The 17,356-nt window shown below is 44.5% G+C and overlaps 4 protein-coding genes across 7 annotated transcripts in view; 3 read left to right on the forward strand and 1 right to left on the reverse strand.

The window, feature by feature from the left end:
• Nucleotides 1-9,570, forward strand: part of LOC6537383 (trophoblast glycoprotein) — a 43,512-nt gene extending 33,942 nt beyond the window's left edge. The window contains exon 4 of the mRNA XM_002097903.3: nucleotides 7,290-9,570. Coding sequence (XP_002097939.2) covers nucleotides 7,310-8,611 — 1,302 coding nt within the window. The 5' untranslated portion in view covers nucleotides 7,290-7,309 and the 3' untranslated portion in view covers nucleotides 8,612-9,570. The remainder of the gene's footprint in view (nucleotides 1-7,289) is intronic.
• Nucleotides 9,571-9,795: 225 nt separating this feature from the next.
• On the forward strand, nucleotides 9,796-11,903 carry LOC6537384 (kynurenine aminotransferase). 2 transcript variants are annotated; one of them, XM_015192824.2, is made up of 3 exons: nucleotides 9,796-9,854; nucleotides 10,468-11,007; nucleotides 11,062-11,903. In XM_015192824.2, the coding sequence occupies exons 2-3, from the start codon at nucleotides 10,468-10,470 to the stop codon at nucleotides 11,872-11,874; spliced, it is 1,353 nt and encodes a 450-aa protein (XP_015048310.1). In that variant the 5' UTR covers nucleotides 9,796-9,854; the 3' UTR covers nucleotides 11,875-11,903. The 2 variants fall into 2 exon arrangements, with proteins under 2 accessions (XP_015048310.1, XP_002097940.1); XM_002097904.3 differs by lacking the exon at nucleotides 9,796-9,854 and adding an exon at nucleotides 10,225-10,380.
• Nucleotides 11,904-11,977: 74 nt separating this feature from the next.
• LOC6537385 (cytochrome c oxidase subunit 5A, mitochondrial) lies at nucleotides 11,978-12,780 on the reverse strand. Its single transcript, XM_002097905.3, has 2 exons — nucleotides 12,635-12,780; nucleotides 11,978-12,568 (listed from the first exon to the last, which is right to left on the reverse strand). Exon 2 carries the CDS (start codon nucleotides 12,565-12,567, stop codon nucleotides 12,118-12,120), a length of 450 nt encoding a protein of 149 aa, XP_002097941.1. The 5' UTR covers nucleotide 12,568; nucleotides 12,635-12,780; the 3' UTR covers nucleotides 11,978-12,117.
• A 146-nt stretch (nucleotides 12,781-12,926) lies between these two features.
• Nucleotides 12,927-17,107, forward strand: LOC6537386 (heterogeneous nuclear ribonucleoprotein H3). Of its 3 annotated transcripts, XM_002097906.4 has the most exons (7): nucleotides 12,928-13,083; nucleotides 13,348-13,738; nucleotides 14,109-14,240; nucleotides 14,894-15,038; nucleotides 15,493-15,638; nucleotides 15,703-16,412; nucleotides 16,509-17,107. In XM_002097906.4, exons 2-7 carry the CDS (start codon nucleotides 13,366-13,368, stop codon nucleotides 16,794-16,796), a joined length of 1,794 nt encoding a protein of 597 aa, XP_002097942.1. In that variant the 5' UTR covers nucleotides 12,928-13,083; nucleotides 13,348-13,365; the 3' UTR covers nucleotides 16,797-17,107. The 3 variants fall into 3 exon arrangements, 2 of the variants coding, with proteins under 2 accessions (XP_002097942.1, XP_015048312.1); XR_005561476.2 differs by lacking the exons at nucleotides 14,894-15,038; nucleotides 16,509-17,107 and having other exon boundaries at nucleotides 12,927-13,083; nucleotides 15,703-15,847; XM_015192826.3 differs by lacking the exons at nucleotides 12,928-13,083; nucleotides 13,348-13,738; nucleotides 14,894-15,038 and having other exon boundaries at nucleotides 14,115-14,240.
• Nucleotides 17,108-17,356: the final 249 nt, after the last annotated feature.

The following is a 17,356-nucleotide window of genomic DNA, read 5'->3' on the forward strand; positions in this document are numbered from 1 at the left end:
TTCCAATGAAAATGGTTGGTCAGATGTGGGCGATGGGAAATTGGGAGCGACAGATTCGATGGAGCAAAGCGTGTTGCCTTGCAGCTTTATTCGCGGTTTTGTTTACGCGAAAAGTGTTTCACAAATTGGATTGATCCCGTAAGTGAAAGCGGAAAGCGGCGAGTGAAAACAAAAGCAACTTGGTCGTGTTAACTGGAAAGTTGATGCAACCGCAAAAATGTACTTACTAGTGATTTAAGAACATTATTTCAATAAGCAGAACAAATCCAAAGAATTTCCATTAGCCATGCAAATAATTTGTTTTGCCTTAGAAAGTCAAACGCTAAGCTGCTTAACATTAAATGATAATATTTGCATATTTCCCAATCAGACACACACATCCTGAACATAAATCCAGCTGGAAACTATTGATTCTATAAGTATTCAATACTAATCATTTTCTTGTTTATTTTTCTGTGCTAATTGGCGCTTGCTCATACAACTTGTAATCTGATTTGGTCTATTTGAAATTAACATACGGTCTGCGATTATTTTCCTTGCAAATAAGCTAATTGTGTTGTAAATACAATCAATTGAAATCAGCCAAACTAATTTTCAGCCTTTTCAATGTTATTTTCCTATGATATTTTCCAACGTCTAACTTGCTTATTTGCTCACCTAAATACCCATAAAGTTTAAATATCATTGGTAATTCAACAGGATTTAATGGTTTTATTAAACACATTTTCACGTCGTTTGCGGACTCAAAGCTCTTTGAACCGCAGAAAATAAGTCTAACAAAAAGTGTTATGAATTCAGTGCTTTTCACTACCCGCTGAGGTTTTTCCATTTGACAAATAAAAAGCCAAAACTACAAAAACCAGCCCCAAAAAATATGCAAACGAAAACTTTGTCGCACAGCGCGCTGTGCAAAAAGAGAGAGAAAACAAAACATGCGAAAAACACAAACGAGAGAATAAATACGACATGCCTTTTGAGGAGGGAATACAAAAAAGGGGCGTGGCTTGGGCGGCAGGCGCTGTGCGTTTGCAATGCGACCGCTTTTAATGCAATTGGTAAGTGTCGTGCGAGTTGGTCGCGTTTTGATCGCGATTCGGCCGCGTTTCGCCCGCGACTTCTCTTGCATAAATTTGCGAAACAAAAAGAGTTTGGAAAAGTGGAGGGGAATTTCCGGCCAAGCCCTGCAATTCGTAATTGTCGCGTGCCCATTCTCTCCATCTTCCTAAATTCCGCGTATGCACTGAAAATAAAAATTGGGAGACCTTAGAAAAATTATATAAAAAAGTTAATTAATTTGTATTTAATGTAATACAAAGAACTACGTATGTGGGTTATTATTTGTTAGTTAAAAAAAATTAATTTCAAGAAATACAAGAACAAATTTGAATTTTTTGTATGTATGTATATCTTGGAATTTTTTGTATAATCTCGTATACTAATTTTCTTTCAGTGCACACCAGCTTCCCTTCAGTATTCGATGTATTTTTGACAGCAATTCTTGTTAGGAGGCGAAATAGGGTTCGCAGTATGCTGATGCTATAAATGCTGTTCGAAAACGGATTGCAAATGCCGCTTGGATTTTTGTTGCCACCGTTGTTGCTGTCGTACTTGTTGTTTGTGGTGTTTTTGTAGTGGCTGCAGTTCTTGTTGGCAACACGTGCAATTTTCTGCCTGGCTATATGCACTTGGCCAAGTGTTGGCAACGTGTTTCGGGTGTTTGTGCATCTGCATCTCTTTCGATGCGTTCGTTTCGGTCAGGAGTGTGGGTATATATATGTGTGTGTGTGTGTGTGTTCATCTGGGCTTCTCGTTTCTGCTTTTTATTCCAATTACCAATTTGGATTGGATTTACGTTTTAAAGCCACACTGCAGTTGGAAGGAAAAACGTAATTTTTTAAAGCGTGTTTAAAGAAATAGAGCTGTAGAGAAAACTCTAAGTTGGCTTGAAAGGTCATTTTTATGCTAACTCATTCTGTTTTTAAAACTAACTAATTTAATTTCATGACCTAGAGAAAACATTTTTGCAGTATAAATTACACCCCCTTAGTAGCAAATAAAACTTCCGCTAAAATTATTTTATTGCAGTTCGCAAAACACGTGCTTTCCACAGGTTTATGCCATTATACAAGGTGTTCTCCGCTTTCCCGCTATTGAACCCACTCACCTAATGACCTGCCACAGCAAATCTGCCACGCCCCCTGTGCGTCCCGCCTGCAACTGGTTAACCACATCATAAACCTGGATTCTGCTCCATGCCCCAAACCATTGCGATATTGCCGGTGGTGCATGAGTGTGTCTTTAAAAGACCGCAAAGCCACAATTCACACTCTTGGCCAACTTTCACATTTCCCTTACATTTCCCCCGCAGCTTTTCCGTTTGGCGTGTGAAAAACTTCGCAGACTTTCCGCCTCCGGCAGGGGGGGGGGGGGAAGGGGGTGCGGGGGATGGAACTCCACTTACTTGGCCATTGAAGTGCAATTAGCTGCCTGCTAATTACATAGTCCAAGCGGATGCGAGGGCTCTGACCAAGCTACGATGGCGTGAGGAGATCCCTCGTCTCCTTCATCTCCATCACCGTCTCCGCTTCCACCTCTAGCTTCTGCCACGCCCATTTAACGCCCTGCCATTGTGGCTTCTGTATGCTGTCAGACTCGTATATTTTGCACTTTGCACGGCGCACTCATAATGAAATTATGAAGCCAACGTGCACCAATTTCATATTGCGGCGGACACCCGTCCCCGTCTTTCGTCCTGCATCCTTATTCACCGCACCCCTCGCGATTTTCCGCTCCTGGTGAACTTTCCTAATTGAGTTTCATGCAGCCAGGACGCGCAAGAGGACAGGATAGTAAACCATGCCGGGACTGCAGTCGCGTTTAATTGCATTGGCAAGGAGAGCGCGCTCCTCAAAAGCCAGCGCCAGCATCTGAGCAACCGCCAGCAGGTTGACAATGAACATGGCCAAGCGGGGAGCCCAGGGGCTGGATGGAATGGAATGGGATGGATGGAGTGAAGTGGACAGGGACTCAGATGGCTCTAGGGGAGGAACCCCGACGAGTGTTGCCTACTTACTCGCGCGCAGTCAATGAGGGCATAAACAACCCAGAATAAAGCCGTCAAAATGGAAAAACAGTTTTTGTCGTAATTTAGCTGCACACTGGGGGAAAAAGCTACGCCCTGTAATCAGAAAATAAATAAAGCCACTGATAAAGCCACCTATATTCTATACATTAAATACATTCAATTCATTTAGAAGCTTTGAAGTAGATTATGCGTCCATTTCATATGCAGAAACTTTTACTTTCCTCATAGATTTATGGGCATAAAGTTTGAAAGCACGATACCAGAGCAGTGTACCAAAAAGTCTTCGAACCAGTTTTTCCCCGTACAGTTAAGTTTATTGCAGCTACGGCTCGATTTCCTTGATGTTAGATTAGTGTTTTCTCGCTGGCAGCCGTACTTCGCCTACTTAAAAACCCCAGGCAACCCGCTGAAATTTATTGCCAGCCCAAGAACAGTTAGTTGGCCATTTTTGGCTACTGGCAATGGACCAGAAGTTGCACAAGGATCTGCAACTGGAACTGTAGCCGGAGTTGGCGAAAAGCTTTTAAACATTTCAACATTTCTCACTCCCGCTTAATGACTGCCGGGCAGGACATTAAACGCTTGTTGGCCGCATTAGGATTTCCGTAATGCAGTTGGCACAGCGAGGCGAGCAGCACTTCACCAGCACCTCCTCCAGTTGCTCCCCATTCTGCTGCTGCTCCTGCCATTTACCCAGTTGGATGCGAATTGCAGCTGCGAAATTCTCTCTGAAGAGCTTTTCATTCGCAAGTGTTGCCCGAAAGTATGCAGCGAGTTGTGCCAACAATGAAATTTGACTGGCGAAACTCCCAAGGACGCTCCCTTCTCACCCAAACCCGCCCCTCCCCTTCCTCCACCTTCTCAAAAAGTGGGGGGCGTGGCATCGCCTTTCAGTGCGAAAAACCGGTAAGAGCCTTGGCCACAGCATCCGATTGAGGAGAGCTGCGATAATGGAGACATCTGCTCAGCAATTTTAAGGGGATCCTGAATGGGCGTGCGGGTTATTTAATGAGAAGAGCTTAAACTAAGTGTTGCGAAATCCGAGATAGCACTGGTACTATGGATGATATAAGAAGTTAACCTATAGTTAAAGACCGGTTGAATAGGATTATTTCAGCTTGTCATTTTAGTGAATAATTTAAAGGTGAAATCTGCATTCTAAACTAGTTACCACGAAATTTCCGATCAAAAGCAAACCGACGCGAAATCAGAAAATATGATAAAACTGGTTTTTCGCAAATGTCAAATGGTGATGGTGATAAGCGAAAATGGTGGGCTATGGTATAGTCGAAAGTGAACCTAATTGGCTGTCATTTGTTGGCATTAGCTGAATTTTGGGTACAGCTGTGAATTTCCTCTGGGATCGCCTGACACCACCCCGCCACATCTATTCATATGCCACCATACAGTTATGCTCTAATTAGACCAAACAACCACACAAAGTCAACCACACATGCACGCGCACACACACACACACCTATCACACACACGCACACACACACACAGCGACGTCCAAAACTCGTTCTCATCGTGCATTACAAATTGAGGGACCACCTTCAATTCCACTCCCATATACGCCATTTTCCACCTGCTCCTGCTTCTGCTGCTGCTCCTCCTAGTGCTCCTCCTCCTGCTGCTGCTCCACTTCCTGCTGCTGCTCCTCCTTCTGCTCCTTTGTATTGCAACTGCCAAGTGGCTGGCACTTCACCACTAACGAATTAAAGGACGAGCGGGACAGAGGAGGAATTAGAGCGGGAGTCATGCAGAGGCAAAGCACGTACAAAAAAATCGAAAAAAATATCAACAAACAAGAATGGTATATTTGCCTCGTAAACCGAGGCTTGGCATACCTTTACAGGCTGCTTTAAATTTCCAAGGAATGTCCATCTATGAGTAACAAATTGCATAAAGTCACGGAGTTACAGGTTAAATATAGTAAGTAGATAGAAAGGATTAGTTTGCTAGACAAGATAAAGAAAATATTGCTATGCAATTTCGAAAAGTAGAATAGCTTGAAGGACAGCCCTTTAAGATAATAAGTAGAATGACATGCCATCGTAAGGTCAACTTGTCTGAGCCAGATATTTATGTACTATACAACCAACGACATACAGTTCCACTTAAATGAGTCATACCCTTCGGAAGGGTATAAAGACACACACAAAAATGTACAGCATTATTATTTTACTTGCGCTTGTTACATACACATTATGCCGCTGTTATTGTAGTTGTTTGGCTTTGTTGTTTCTGCTGCTGTTGCTGCTGCTGTTTCTTTTATGTATTATTATTATTTTACGCGCATGCATAAATTCCAGCGAGAAGCGAGCCGAGTGCAGTAAAGAAGGAACAAATGCTGTTTGTTTGCCTTATTATTGCAGTGGAATGCCCACGGGGTGAAGCAAGGGGGGTGGAGATGGGGTGGCAAGGTGTATGAGATTGCAACAGTAAACACACACAAAGCAAACAACAACAAAGACACAAAAAAGTTGAAATTAAAGTAAAACGGCAGGGGGGCAGGGGGGGGGGTACAGAGTGCGGCTGCTTGTTAGTCCGACAAACCGGAAGTGACTCACACACACGCAGCGTTTACTTGCAACGGAAGATTCAAGTGGAGTGCAGCTTTGTGCTGCCTTTCAACCTTGGCTAAAACAGAAGCAAACGTTTATGGTCGAAACGGGGGAGTGCAGAGAGAAAAACTAAACATAAACGAATGCTTTCACACTCCACTTATCTCGCCCTAATTGGTAAATATTGCCGATTTGTGGCGGATAAATATTTGTAAATTTGGAAATTTGTAAATTTCATTTACATACGATAGAGCATCATAAATTGTAGTCCGTGAAACAAGCTACATAATTGCTAGTGCACATAATTAAGTGGCCTTCTGTTTGGTGGGTAGCGAAGGTCTCCTGCTGGGGCCATTAAAACGCAGTTAGTTTTCAATTTTCCTGCCAGGAATTTGATTCGCTCATTAGCATCGAGTGACCCTTGGCCAGGCGCCTAGTTCAAGAGCAGCAACATCCAATTGAAAGCACCCTCTTAACAGGCAAATTAATGGTCACAGAGATCCAATTCACGCCCGGATAGGGGCTTCATTCCGGCAATTCTGTTTCACTTCAAATGGGCAGCATTTTCCAGCAACCCCATGGAATTCCGGATTCTTTAAGGCTTGCAATCCATCTGGCTTTCACAGAAAACTGCCCCAATTTTAGCAGCCCACCTTAAAACTGAGCAAAAATGTTTGTCTAAACGGCACTAATTGGTCTCACAATTTGTTCTATTACCATTGTTACAGTGTTTGGTTTCATGAACTCTTTTGTTTTTCCCCAAATTTCTCTTCTGTATTCATTATTCACTTTCATTAAATTTAACGCAATTTATTGATGTCTCTGTTTCTGATGGAGCAATTTGGGCTTTAATGAGGTCTGCGTTTTTGGAAGACCAATTTAATTTTAAGTATCTGCTAAATTTTTACTGTCGGTTAGGTTAATCTACTGTCTTAGCTAAGTGTTTGGGCTCCAGCCTTAAATATTTTACTTGCCACCCACTGCGTTTTTCATAAACTCACGCATAAACACTCACACACACTCGATGCCACTAAGCAAATAGCAATAAAAGCCGAAAAATAATCAGGTTTACGGCTGCTCCTCCAGTTTCTGTTCCTGTTGCGGTTGGATGACTGCCACACTCCGCCGTAGTGCCCTTCAGGCGTTTGTTGTGCCCCCGACGCCGAAAAGTTTGCCAGAAAACAGAAATTACCCATACGCCGCGTGGGCCGACGATTGAAGTGGGCCGCGGAGGATGGAAGAAGATAGCCTCTTCGCTGAGGTGAGGCACAATGCTCCGGCTTTCATAAGCACATAAATCTGCAACTTGTGGAGCATAAATAAGCTGTCTGCTCGGTGGAAAAGGGGTGGCTTTGGCTAGTCAGGCACCTGTACAAATTCGGAAATCCCTGAGGCATGTGCGCCACTACAAAATGCATTATCAGCCAATAAACCATTTTTTCTATAGCATACGGCCAAAGAATATCTGCGTTCAAGCCGATAATTTCTTAATCTCATTTTATTTCTTTCAAATGTTCTTACACCTAAACTTAAAAGGCACTTAAGTTGCAAGATAAGCACTATTTGAAGAAGAAATATTAAATAATATAATGTAAATTCTCATTAAATTATTTTTGTCTGCGTTGTATTACTTACAGGCTTCAGCAAACATCAAATCATGCAACCCACCGAACTGAGGAGAATGATCCAGGTTGTGGCCATCACTGCCATTATCCTGGCGATCGGCGCAGAAGGAGTCCTTGGCGAAAATTCGTCCAGTTGCGGACCGAACTTTCCGGCGGCGTGCAGTTGTGGCAAGGAGCTGTACGAGAGCGAGATGCAGTACGTGGTGAACTGCACGAACGCCGGACTGGTGAACACCAGCGTGCTGGAATTTATGCCCGACCAGGTGGAGGTGCTGATCTTCACGGGCAACCGGATCACTGAGCTGCCGTGGAACGTCTTTGGCAGCATCAACAACTACAAAGAGCTGCGCATCGTGGACATGAGCAGCAATCACATCCGCGAGATACGCGGCAAGAGCTATCACCATGTGCCGCGCGTGGAACGCCTGATCCTCAACCACAACAATCTGAGCATCTCGAGGTACGAAGACGAGGTGAACCACCATCACCCACGCGTCTTCTCGAACTTTATTAATCTGCAGAGTCTGCATCTCACCGATGCCTTCGAGGACAATAGCTCGCCGCAGCTGAGCGAGGATCTGCACGACATCTTTGTGAACAGCCAGTTGGTGAAGTTGCAGAAGCTGCATCTGGAGCAGAACGAGATCACGCACTTCAAGGATCGCAGAGTCTTCTGCGACCTGCCCTCGCTGCGTGACCTCCATTTGGGCGACAACGAGCTGCGGGACCTCAACTTCGAGGTGCGCTGCCTGAACAACCTGCGCTTCCTCGACCTGGAGCGCAATAAGTTCGGCTTCGTGAAGCCCACCGATCTTCGGGTGCTCAATGAGCTGGAGGAGCGTCCCAACCGCACTGCCAATTTGATCGTAGACTTCAACCTAAATCCCTTCGCCTGCGACTGCCGCACCGCTCCGTTCCGCGCGTGGATGACCACCACCCGGGTGACGGTGCGCAACAAGGACAGCCTGATGTGCTTCCATTCGACGGGACACGTAGACGCCGAGCCCGCTCACCTCCTGCAAATGGATATGGCTCAGTGTGCGGATGCCATCGCCGCCGCTGCCACGATCCTAAACACCGCCGAGGAGGAACCGCATTACGGGGACCCGGAGGCGTCTCATCTCCAACCTCAGGCCCACATCAGCGGTCACACGGCCACTCTGATTTTCCTGCTGATCGTGCTCACCATGATCCTGCTGGGACTCCTGGTGGCCCTCGTCTACGTCAGTAGAGACAAGTTGAAGTACATGATAACGCCGGTGTTCGACAATGTGGCCAAGAAGGTGCAGTACACATCGATCAAGGACGAAGACTGCCCGGAGGTGCACGTCTAGGAGCTTCACTTCACCCACAGAATCAACACAATGATAGAAAAGGAGAGGAATAAAGCTCGGTTTCCACTTTTAGTTTCAAACAGAAAGCCATTCGATTTCCTGCAATTGCATCCAGGCCACCAAAGTTCCTGCAATTTCTATAGGATTAACTTTGATGATTCTTCGATTGAACTTCAGCTTATCAAGAAATGTCCCTTACTTTCGGTCTTCTATATAACACTGCTTGTTTGAAATTGAATCCGAAGCCGGGCCAATATCCTCTGATTCGTTTTTGCCATTAGCGTTTCGCAAAACGTGTGCCATTCACAATGGAAGAGGACGAGTAGGAGGAAACAATAGGATCATACTGAAGTCCCAACCAGCATCAGAGCATCAGAGCATCAGCCTTTGTTTCGTAGTACTTAAGCCAATTGTTGCATTTAACAGCGGATGGAATGTGGCCACTTAAATTACTGCAACAAAACCACATTACACAGACAAGAACACAATTTCTTTAGAATTAGCGGTTTTCTATCTTAACTTTTAAGTCAGTTATGCGTTCTATGATTTCCAAGCAAAGGAATCGTACGAAAGAAGAAGGCAAAGCGGGCCTGTATCAACCGATTTGACCACACATATATAGTGACATATATATAAAGAAACAGACACATACATATATATATATACATGCATATATCGTAACAAACACTTTAGTGTTATCTGTGATTTAAGTTTAGTAGCTTTACTTTGTTAAAACTCTGCAGAACGAACATTTAAAATCGAAATTGGTCTAACACAAACTTGAATTCTTTTTATAGCATTACAGATAATTCTACACTCAATGAAATGTAAACTGTTTCGATGCTTAATATGTTATTAATCAATTAATTTGTCAATTATACTAGCTGTACGATGATTTCTCCCTTGATTAACTACCAATAACAAGCATTTTTTTATAAATAAACTTTTGAAAAATGGAAGTAAATGCGTTTTAATTTTACGAGGACTTTTTTGAGGTTGGTATACACCTAAAACTATATCCAATAATTTGAGTATATTATTAAAAACTTATTTCCAACGGATAAGCCGCGGCCACGCTGAAATAATAGTTTGAATTCGATATACTTTCGATTAAGTCGGTTATCGATGTGATCGATTGCTTCGTGCGTGATTTGATTGGCATCCCTGGTCGTCGTTTATCGATAACAGTGTAAACAGTGTTTCAAGTCAGCTATAAATTTATAAACAATTCGTAGCTTATTTTGTGAGTTACAGGTTAATTCCCAAATTCTAAACTATTTTCAAAGTTATTATCAAGTTAAAGAACCAATATATTTTGCGTGTCTGGTTACGAGTTACTTTGTATTCAAGGTTCAAGGCTGTCAACTAGAGATGATCGTAGAATTAAAGCTCGTTTAAAACATTATCAATTGTTTAAATTGGGAAATCTGTAATTTTAAAGGACAGCTTTGTTTTTGTTTTCTGCAGCTGATTTTTAGTAAATTTCATTACCATTTGTATTTTGCGGCATCAACAACGTTCCACGCAATTGTTTATTTGCATATTTTGGTTTACATGTGTGCGTGAGCGCTTTAAAACAAAATCCTATCGCATATATGTATATAGATATTCCGCTAGTCTAATCACAATTCAGTGCCATTATGCAACGTCACCGCGCATTGCAGGCCTCCAGCATTTGACTCCAACAATTGCATTTAAAATTTAACCAGTTATATAGTTTATTATTACATTCGTGATCAGACATCAGACCCACAGAGACGACAGGCAAAGTGCGTGCTTATCGCGCAATAAACAAACCAAACACGCGGTGATAAGGCGAAGGGGAGCAATCAGTCACTAAAGTCACCTTTTTACAGATGCTACGCAGCTGCCAGTTAGCCCTCTCCGCCGCCAAGAGAAGCCTTCGCGAGCAGTTCCAGTTGCAAGTCCTCCGTCACCAGCAAACTGCCAGTAATATGGAGAAATTTGATCTCCCCAAGCGATTGCAGGGCAGCACGCCCAGCGTCTGGAACGAGTATATTGCCCTGGCCATGCAGTATAAGCCCTTGAACTTGGGACAGGGATTTCCCGATGATGCCGCCCCCGAGTACGTTACCCACTCGCTGGCTGACATTGCCAAGGACGAGAATCCTCTACTGCATCAGTACACTCGCGGTTACGGTCACGTGCGCCTGGTCAATGCGCTGTCCAAGCTGTATAGCGGTCTCGTTGGCAAGGAGCTTAATCCCCTAAGCGACATCCTGATTACAGCAGGCGCCTACGAGGCTCTCTACTCCACCATCATGGGCCATGTTGATGTGGGCGACGAGGTGATCATTATTGAACCGTTCTTTGATTGCTATGAGCCTATGGTCAAGATGGCCGGTGGAGTGCCCCGCTTTGTTCCCCTAAAATTGGTAAGAAACTTTATAGAAAAATAAGATCCCTCTTCTAACATCTTTAATTTATAGCAAAAGACAAAGGGACCAATCAGCTCGGCTGACTGGGTGCTGGACGATGCCGAATTCGAGAGTTTGTTCAACTCCAAAACAAAGATGATTATCCTGAACACACCCCACAATCCCATTGGAAAGGTCTTCAACCGGAAGGAACTAGAGAGAATTGCCGAGCTCTGCCGCAAGTGGAATGTGCTGTGCGTTTCGGACGAGGTGTATGAGTGGCTGGTGTTCGACGGAGCCGAGCACATCCGTATCTGCACGCTGCCTGGCATGTGGGACCGCACCATCACTCTGGGTTCAGCGGGCAAGACCTTCTCAGTGACCGGTTGGAAGATAGGCTGGGCTTACGGACCCGCCCAGCTGATTCGTAACCTGCAGATGGTGCACCAGAACTCTGTGTACACTTGCCCGACGCCGCTTCAGGAGGGCGTGGCGCGCAGTTTTGAGGTGGAACTGGCTCGGCTGGGTCAGCCGGAGAGCTACTTCCTTAGCCTGCCGCGCGAGCTCAAGCAGAAGCGCGACTTCATGGCCAAGTTCCTGTCCGAAGCCGGCATGCGTCCCACCATCCCGGAAGGTGGCTACTTTATGCTAGCAGACTGGTCACCACTGGCGGACAAGATCGATCTGAGCTCTGAGCCGGACAAGCACCGGGATTACAAGTTTACCAAGTGGATGACCAAGAACATGGGCTTGCAGGGCATACCGCCAAGTGCCTTCTACAGCGAGCCCAACAAACCTCTGGGGGAGGACTTTGTGCGATACTGCTTCATCAAGAAGCAAGAGAACCTGGACAAGGCGGCCGAACTGCTGTCCAAATGGAAATAGTCGGCGGACAATAAACGAATTGCTATCAATCGCTTTGTTTATCTCTGTCCGAATGCAGTTCCCTAACCTGGGTGTTACGTAACCAACAGGGAAAACAACCTAGTGCTGGTGTGGTAGCCTTACTCCAATCTCCATTTATTAGTAATCCAACAACATGTTCATCCGCACCATACATTGGATGGGTAGCTAGTGTCGCTGTAAAGTGTATATTGTGTTCTGTGTGTGTAAACTAGAGTACTCCGCTTAGGCATCGTACACGGACTTCAGGGCCAGCTCAGGCTTGTCGTAGCCCAGCTCCTCGATGGTTGGGATGCCCAGTTCCTGCAGTGTGGGAGTGATCTTCTCCAGCAAGTAGGGATAGAGGGTGGCCTTCTGGTCGCCGCACTTGTCCTTGCATCCCTCCAGCCACCTGATGGCCAGGGCAATGTCGTTGACGCGACGGCTGGCGCGCAGACCGGCCTCGATGATCTTGGGGCTGGGCACCAGATCCATACCCAGCAGATCGTTCATGCCCTTGCGGATCTCCCAGCCGTCGATGCCCTCACGGCTGAAGTACTTCTCGTAGCGCTTGTCGAACTCCTCTGCCGATTCCTCGGTTCCGTGCAGACAGCGCACGGCGGCCACGCGCGACGATGTGCCGACGAGGCTGCTGCGGAGGGCGCTTGCCAGGTTACGGGCCGTGATGCTCAACATGCTGCCGTTCAAAACAGTAAAATGCTTGTTAATTGCAAAAATTTGGTTAAGTAACAGCTCGACTCACTTTTCTTGTTCTTGCTACTTTTCACACGGGTATGACAGATCTGAGTGATGGTTGGCAACACTGGCTGTTTCAGGGATGGGCACGTACCATATCATTGGATTTAACCATCGGTGTCATGAAACACTCAGATATTCAAAAAGATAGTGTCTCAGTTAGTTTAATTTCTTGCTTACATTTTTTTTCTTCTGACCTGCCCAAAACATACAGAAAAAATAATAATTAATAGACTTCGTTTCATTTTCCACTGTTCCATTCGGCGTTACCTTGACACGAAAATATATGAATAGTATTTTACTGCCAGGCGGTATATTTGAATAATTTAAACGTGGTCACACTGCATCTTAAACTTGACGCGTGCTCTCTGCTCAAACTCTCTGAAAAATCGTGCGAATTATACGTTTAAAGTTACCAAAACAAAGATATTGGAAGTTGCAGCAGTACAGAATAAGGTTAGCCAGCAGTTCCGCCACCAGGTGTAGCCATTAGAAGCGTATATATTGTGTACGAGGCCAGCAAAATGCCATGCCCGATTAGGGGTGACTAGAAATCAAAATGGCGTACGCGGTGCAAAAAAGAATCGCATCAAACAAGCGTCGCAGTTGAGAGGAGAATAACCGGCTGAAAAAAAGTGCATTTTCAGCCACTAAAAATAACCAAAACTAGCTAACCAGTATCTAATAGTTGTAACCCATCTGGTACGCCACCATTTGCAGACCAAGAGCGAGTGAAAAATGTCCAACGCAGACGTGCAATTCAACTACGGCCAGCAGCAGGGAAATGGCGACAACTTCAACGACGACAGCAACCAGCAGCAGGATGACGAAGACCAGTTCGACGGAGATGGCGGCGTCAAGATCGAGAACGTCGGCGAGAGCCCCAAGTTCGTTCGTTTGCGCGGTCTGCCCTGGTCCGCCACCCACAAGGAGATCCTCGACTTTCTGGAGAACGTGAATGTCACCAATGGCTCGTCGGGCATTCACCTGGTCACCAGTCGCGTCGACGGCAAGAACACCGGCGAGGCGTACGTGGAGGTTGCCAGCCAGGAGGACGTCGAAGAGGCCCGCAAGCTGAACAAGGCCAGCATGGGCCACCGCTACATTGAGGGTTTGTTTATTTGACATTCGCACGGGGGTTGACTGTACCACAGAAATGTTACCAAGAGCTAGGCCTATCTCTATAACTTCTACTCACATATTTATTCTCTTAAGATGCTCTGTTTTTTTTTTCAGTCCATAACTTTGACTTTTTCATTGTTCAGCTTTGTATGCTAGTAATGTTTTTCTTGCCTTTCATTCATTTTCACAATGACCTAATAATAAGCAGGTGTTACAAATATGACACTTTGTTACCATTATCCCAACTTCTATCGAGGTAGTATTCTTACGAGGAATTTGTAGTATCAATACCACTCATCATCTTAAAACTATACAAATTTGTTCATTATAAGACTAATATTATGTATTTATTCCTTTAGTTTTCACTGCCACGCCCAAGGAGGCCAAGGAAGCCATGCGGAAGATCAGCGGACACGGCACGGCCTTCGTTGTGAAGCTTCGTGGTCTGCCCTATGCCGTCACCGAGCAGCAAATCGAGGAGTTCTTCTCTGGTGAGTTTCCTGACCCTGATCCTCTTTCCATACTAGTAGGCACCAGGATCGAAGACAGTGGTTGACCGCATGTATTATTTGTTCACTTCGTTGAGATATGGCCTACGGTCCCCTTTCATCTACACCTTTCATATCAATTACACATGCGCTTCAACGTACATACACATTGTCGGGCAAACAATTGCACGCCCTTGCATTTGTGTAATGGGTTCGGCGGTCCACGCAGCTCCTTCCAAAGTAAACGGCTGAGAGTTGACGGCGGTCACGTCCACTTGTCCGATAAATCATTATTTCATTGGTCACATAACCCAGTTCACTTGGTTATATGAGCGATCATTACACACAGCCGTCAACTGAGCTTCACATGTCTACACGTTACAGGATCTCAGTTTTGTAATACATTGTGGTCCGGGCATCACGTTTGCAACAGTCGCATCTTGCCTGCAGATCATTTTTTGACTGAATGGCACTAATTATTTAAGCAAACGTTGCTAATGCCGCGAGCCTGCTAAAGTTCTGCGGTGTTAGAACTAAACAATAACATTTATCAACCTCTGTATTTCTGTTTTTCTATCTAAGCTTAACCTTGCATAATGTATATATATGAAATCTATATATTTGTATAAATCTTTGTTGGTTATCGTCATGGGCAGGGTTGGAAATCAAAACGGATCGGGAGGGCATACTTTTTGTTATGGACAGAAGGGGTCGTGCAACTGGGGAAGCTTTTGTTCAGTTCGAAAGCCAGGACGACACTGAGCAAGCCTTGGGCCGAAATCGGGAAAAAATTGGGCACAGGTGGGTTTCTAATTCATCATATCTTCTACAACAAAACAGCTGAAATTAAAACATTAAGTGGTAATCAATTGCGAACTTGTTGAAACATACAAGGACTATACAACACCATAGATTATTCACAAAATATTTAATTACTTTTATCACAAATAATTTCTATTTCAGTAACTGAGAATCCATTTAGCAACAATTTTTCCATAGCTACGGGTCTGGTGGGGCTCTAAATACACACATATATATATATATATGTTTAAGCGCCATCGTGTGCTTAATCTAACAAATTAATCAAACTGTGAATAGCATTTTTATTTAGTTTATCAGTTCAATGAATTTATTTTGATTTCGTTTCCATTACGTGATATTTAATAGTTGATCATTTGAAGAAAACGCCACCGACCCTAGCAAATTTCAAGTACCACTTTTGACTTATATACATTTTCCACTCTTATTCATATAGGTATATTGAGATATTCCGCAGCTCGATTGCTGAAATGAAGAGGGCCACAGGCGCCGGCGGTGGCGTCGGAGGACGCCCGGGACCGTATGACATACGTGATCGTGGTGCCAACCGTGGTGGCAATGACTTCGGCGGAGGACGCAATGGTAAGGTTATTTGCATTTGTTAAATATGAAATACTGCAATGATTCACTTTGTTTTTAATCACAGATTGGGGCAACAACGGCAACTTTGGCGTTGGTGCCAACAACATGCTGGGCTTCAACAATCTGCCGAGCCTGATGAACTCCGGCAACTTTGGAAACAACCAAGGCGGTGGTGGAAATAATGGAAATTTTGGTAATAACTCTGGACCCAGCAATTTCGGAAACTTTGGTGGCGGCAACAACGGTGGAAATTCCGGCAACTTTGGCAACGATAGTGGTAACAGCGGAAACTTTGGAAACTTCGGCAACAATGGAGGTGGAAACTTCGGCGGCAACAACAATGGCGGCGGTGGTTTCAACAATGGCAACAACTTCAATTCTCCAGGAGGCGTTAATAACTTTGGCAACAATGGCGGCTCAAATTTTGGCGGCAACAGCGGAGGAGGTTTCAATAACGGCGGCAACTTCGGAAACTCGAGTGGTGTCGGCAACTTTGGTCCGATCGGCGGCGGTCGCAACAATAACAACGGCAATTTCGGAAACTCTGGGTTCGGTAACTTTGGAGGAAACAACAATGGCGGCTCGAACTTTGGAGGAGGCAACAACGGCGGTGGCGGAGGATTCAACAACGGCTCCAACTTTGGCGGTGGCAACTCCATGGGCGGTGGTGGCAATTTCGGTCCCATCGGCGGAGGTCGGGGCAACGATATCGAGTATTATACAATCCACATGCGAGGGCTTCCCTACACTTCTTTCGAAAACGACGTCTTCAAGGTGAGCTTAATAGTAACCAAATCCAAATAAATTTAAACATGCTTAGGAAATATGAATATTCAATTTACTTATAACCAACATTTATTATTATTTCAGTTCTTTGAACCAATCCGACCAGCTAACGTGCGCATAAACTACAACAAGAAGGGTCTGCACAGTGGAACTGCTGATGCCTACTTCGACACCTACGAGGACTCCCAGGTGGCCATGAAGCGCCACAGAGAGCAGATGGGCTCGCGATACATTGAGCTGTTCTACGACGGAAAGACGCGGGGTGGCCCCAATGGAAACAACGGTGGTGGTAACGGCGGGGGTGGCGGCGGCGGTATGGGAAACAATGGCGGTGGTGGTGGCGGCGGCGGTAACTTTTCGCGACGCATCTAAAGCTCTTCCATAGTTTGATTACATTGAAATTAATGTAGACGCAAGTATTTCGTAATATTATGATGAAGCTGAAACTATACCGCTAAACCGCTAAGGAACCCTTACAACCACGTAAACCACTTAACTAAAAGATTATCGAACAGATTTCAGACATAGACAATTGGTCAGACATAGGAAACCACCAATGTATAATCAAGAATAAAGAGCACATTTTATTTAAGTACTTTATTCTGTAGAAATTTCAATTGTAATATTTAAGTTTCAATTATTAATTTAGGTTTTTCTAAAATAAACTTTTGTTTTAACATGAACGTTGTGTTTTTGAGAGTTTTAATTAAACATGGAAATTGTCTGCCCGGAAATGATTGAGAGTAAATTATATATTGTGGATACAGATGAGATCATATGTGCACAGCTGTCTTAAGAACTTTTGATACCGGCACTTTAGTACACAGAAACTATTAATACAAAATAATAGGGTATGCCATGAATTGCACTAAGCCTATTTGCATTTCTGGGCATGCCGCAACACTTCGATAAAAAACGTGGGAATGAAAGTA

Source organism: Drosophila yakuba, chromosome 3R, assembly GCF_016746365.2.
Source record: "Drosophila yakuba strain Tai18E2 chromosome 3R, Prin_Dyak_Tai18E2_2.1, whole genome shotgun sequence".
Lineage (NCBI taxonomy): Eukaryota > Metazoa > Arthropoda > Insecta > Diptera > Drosophilidae > Drosophila > Drosophila yakuba.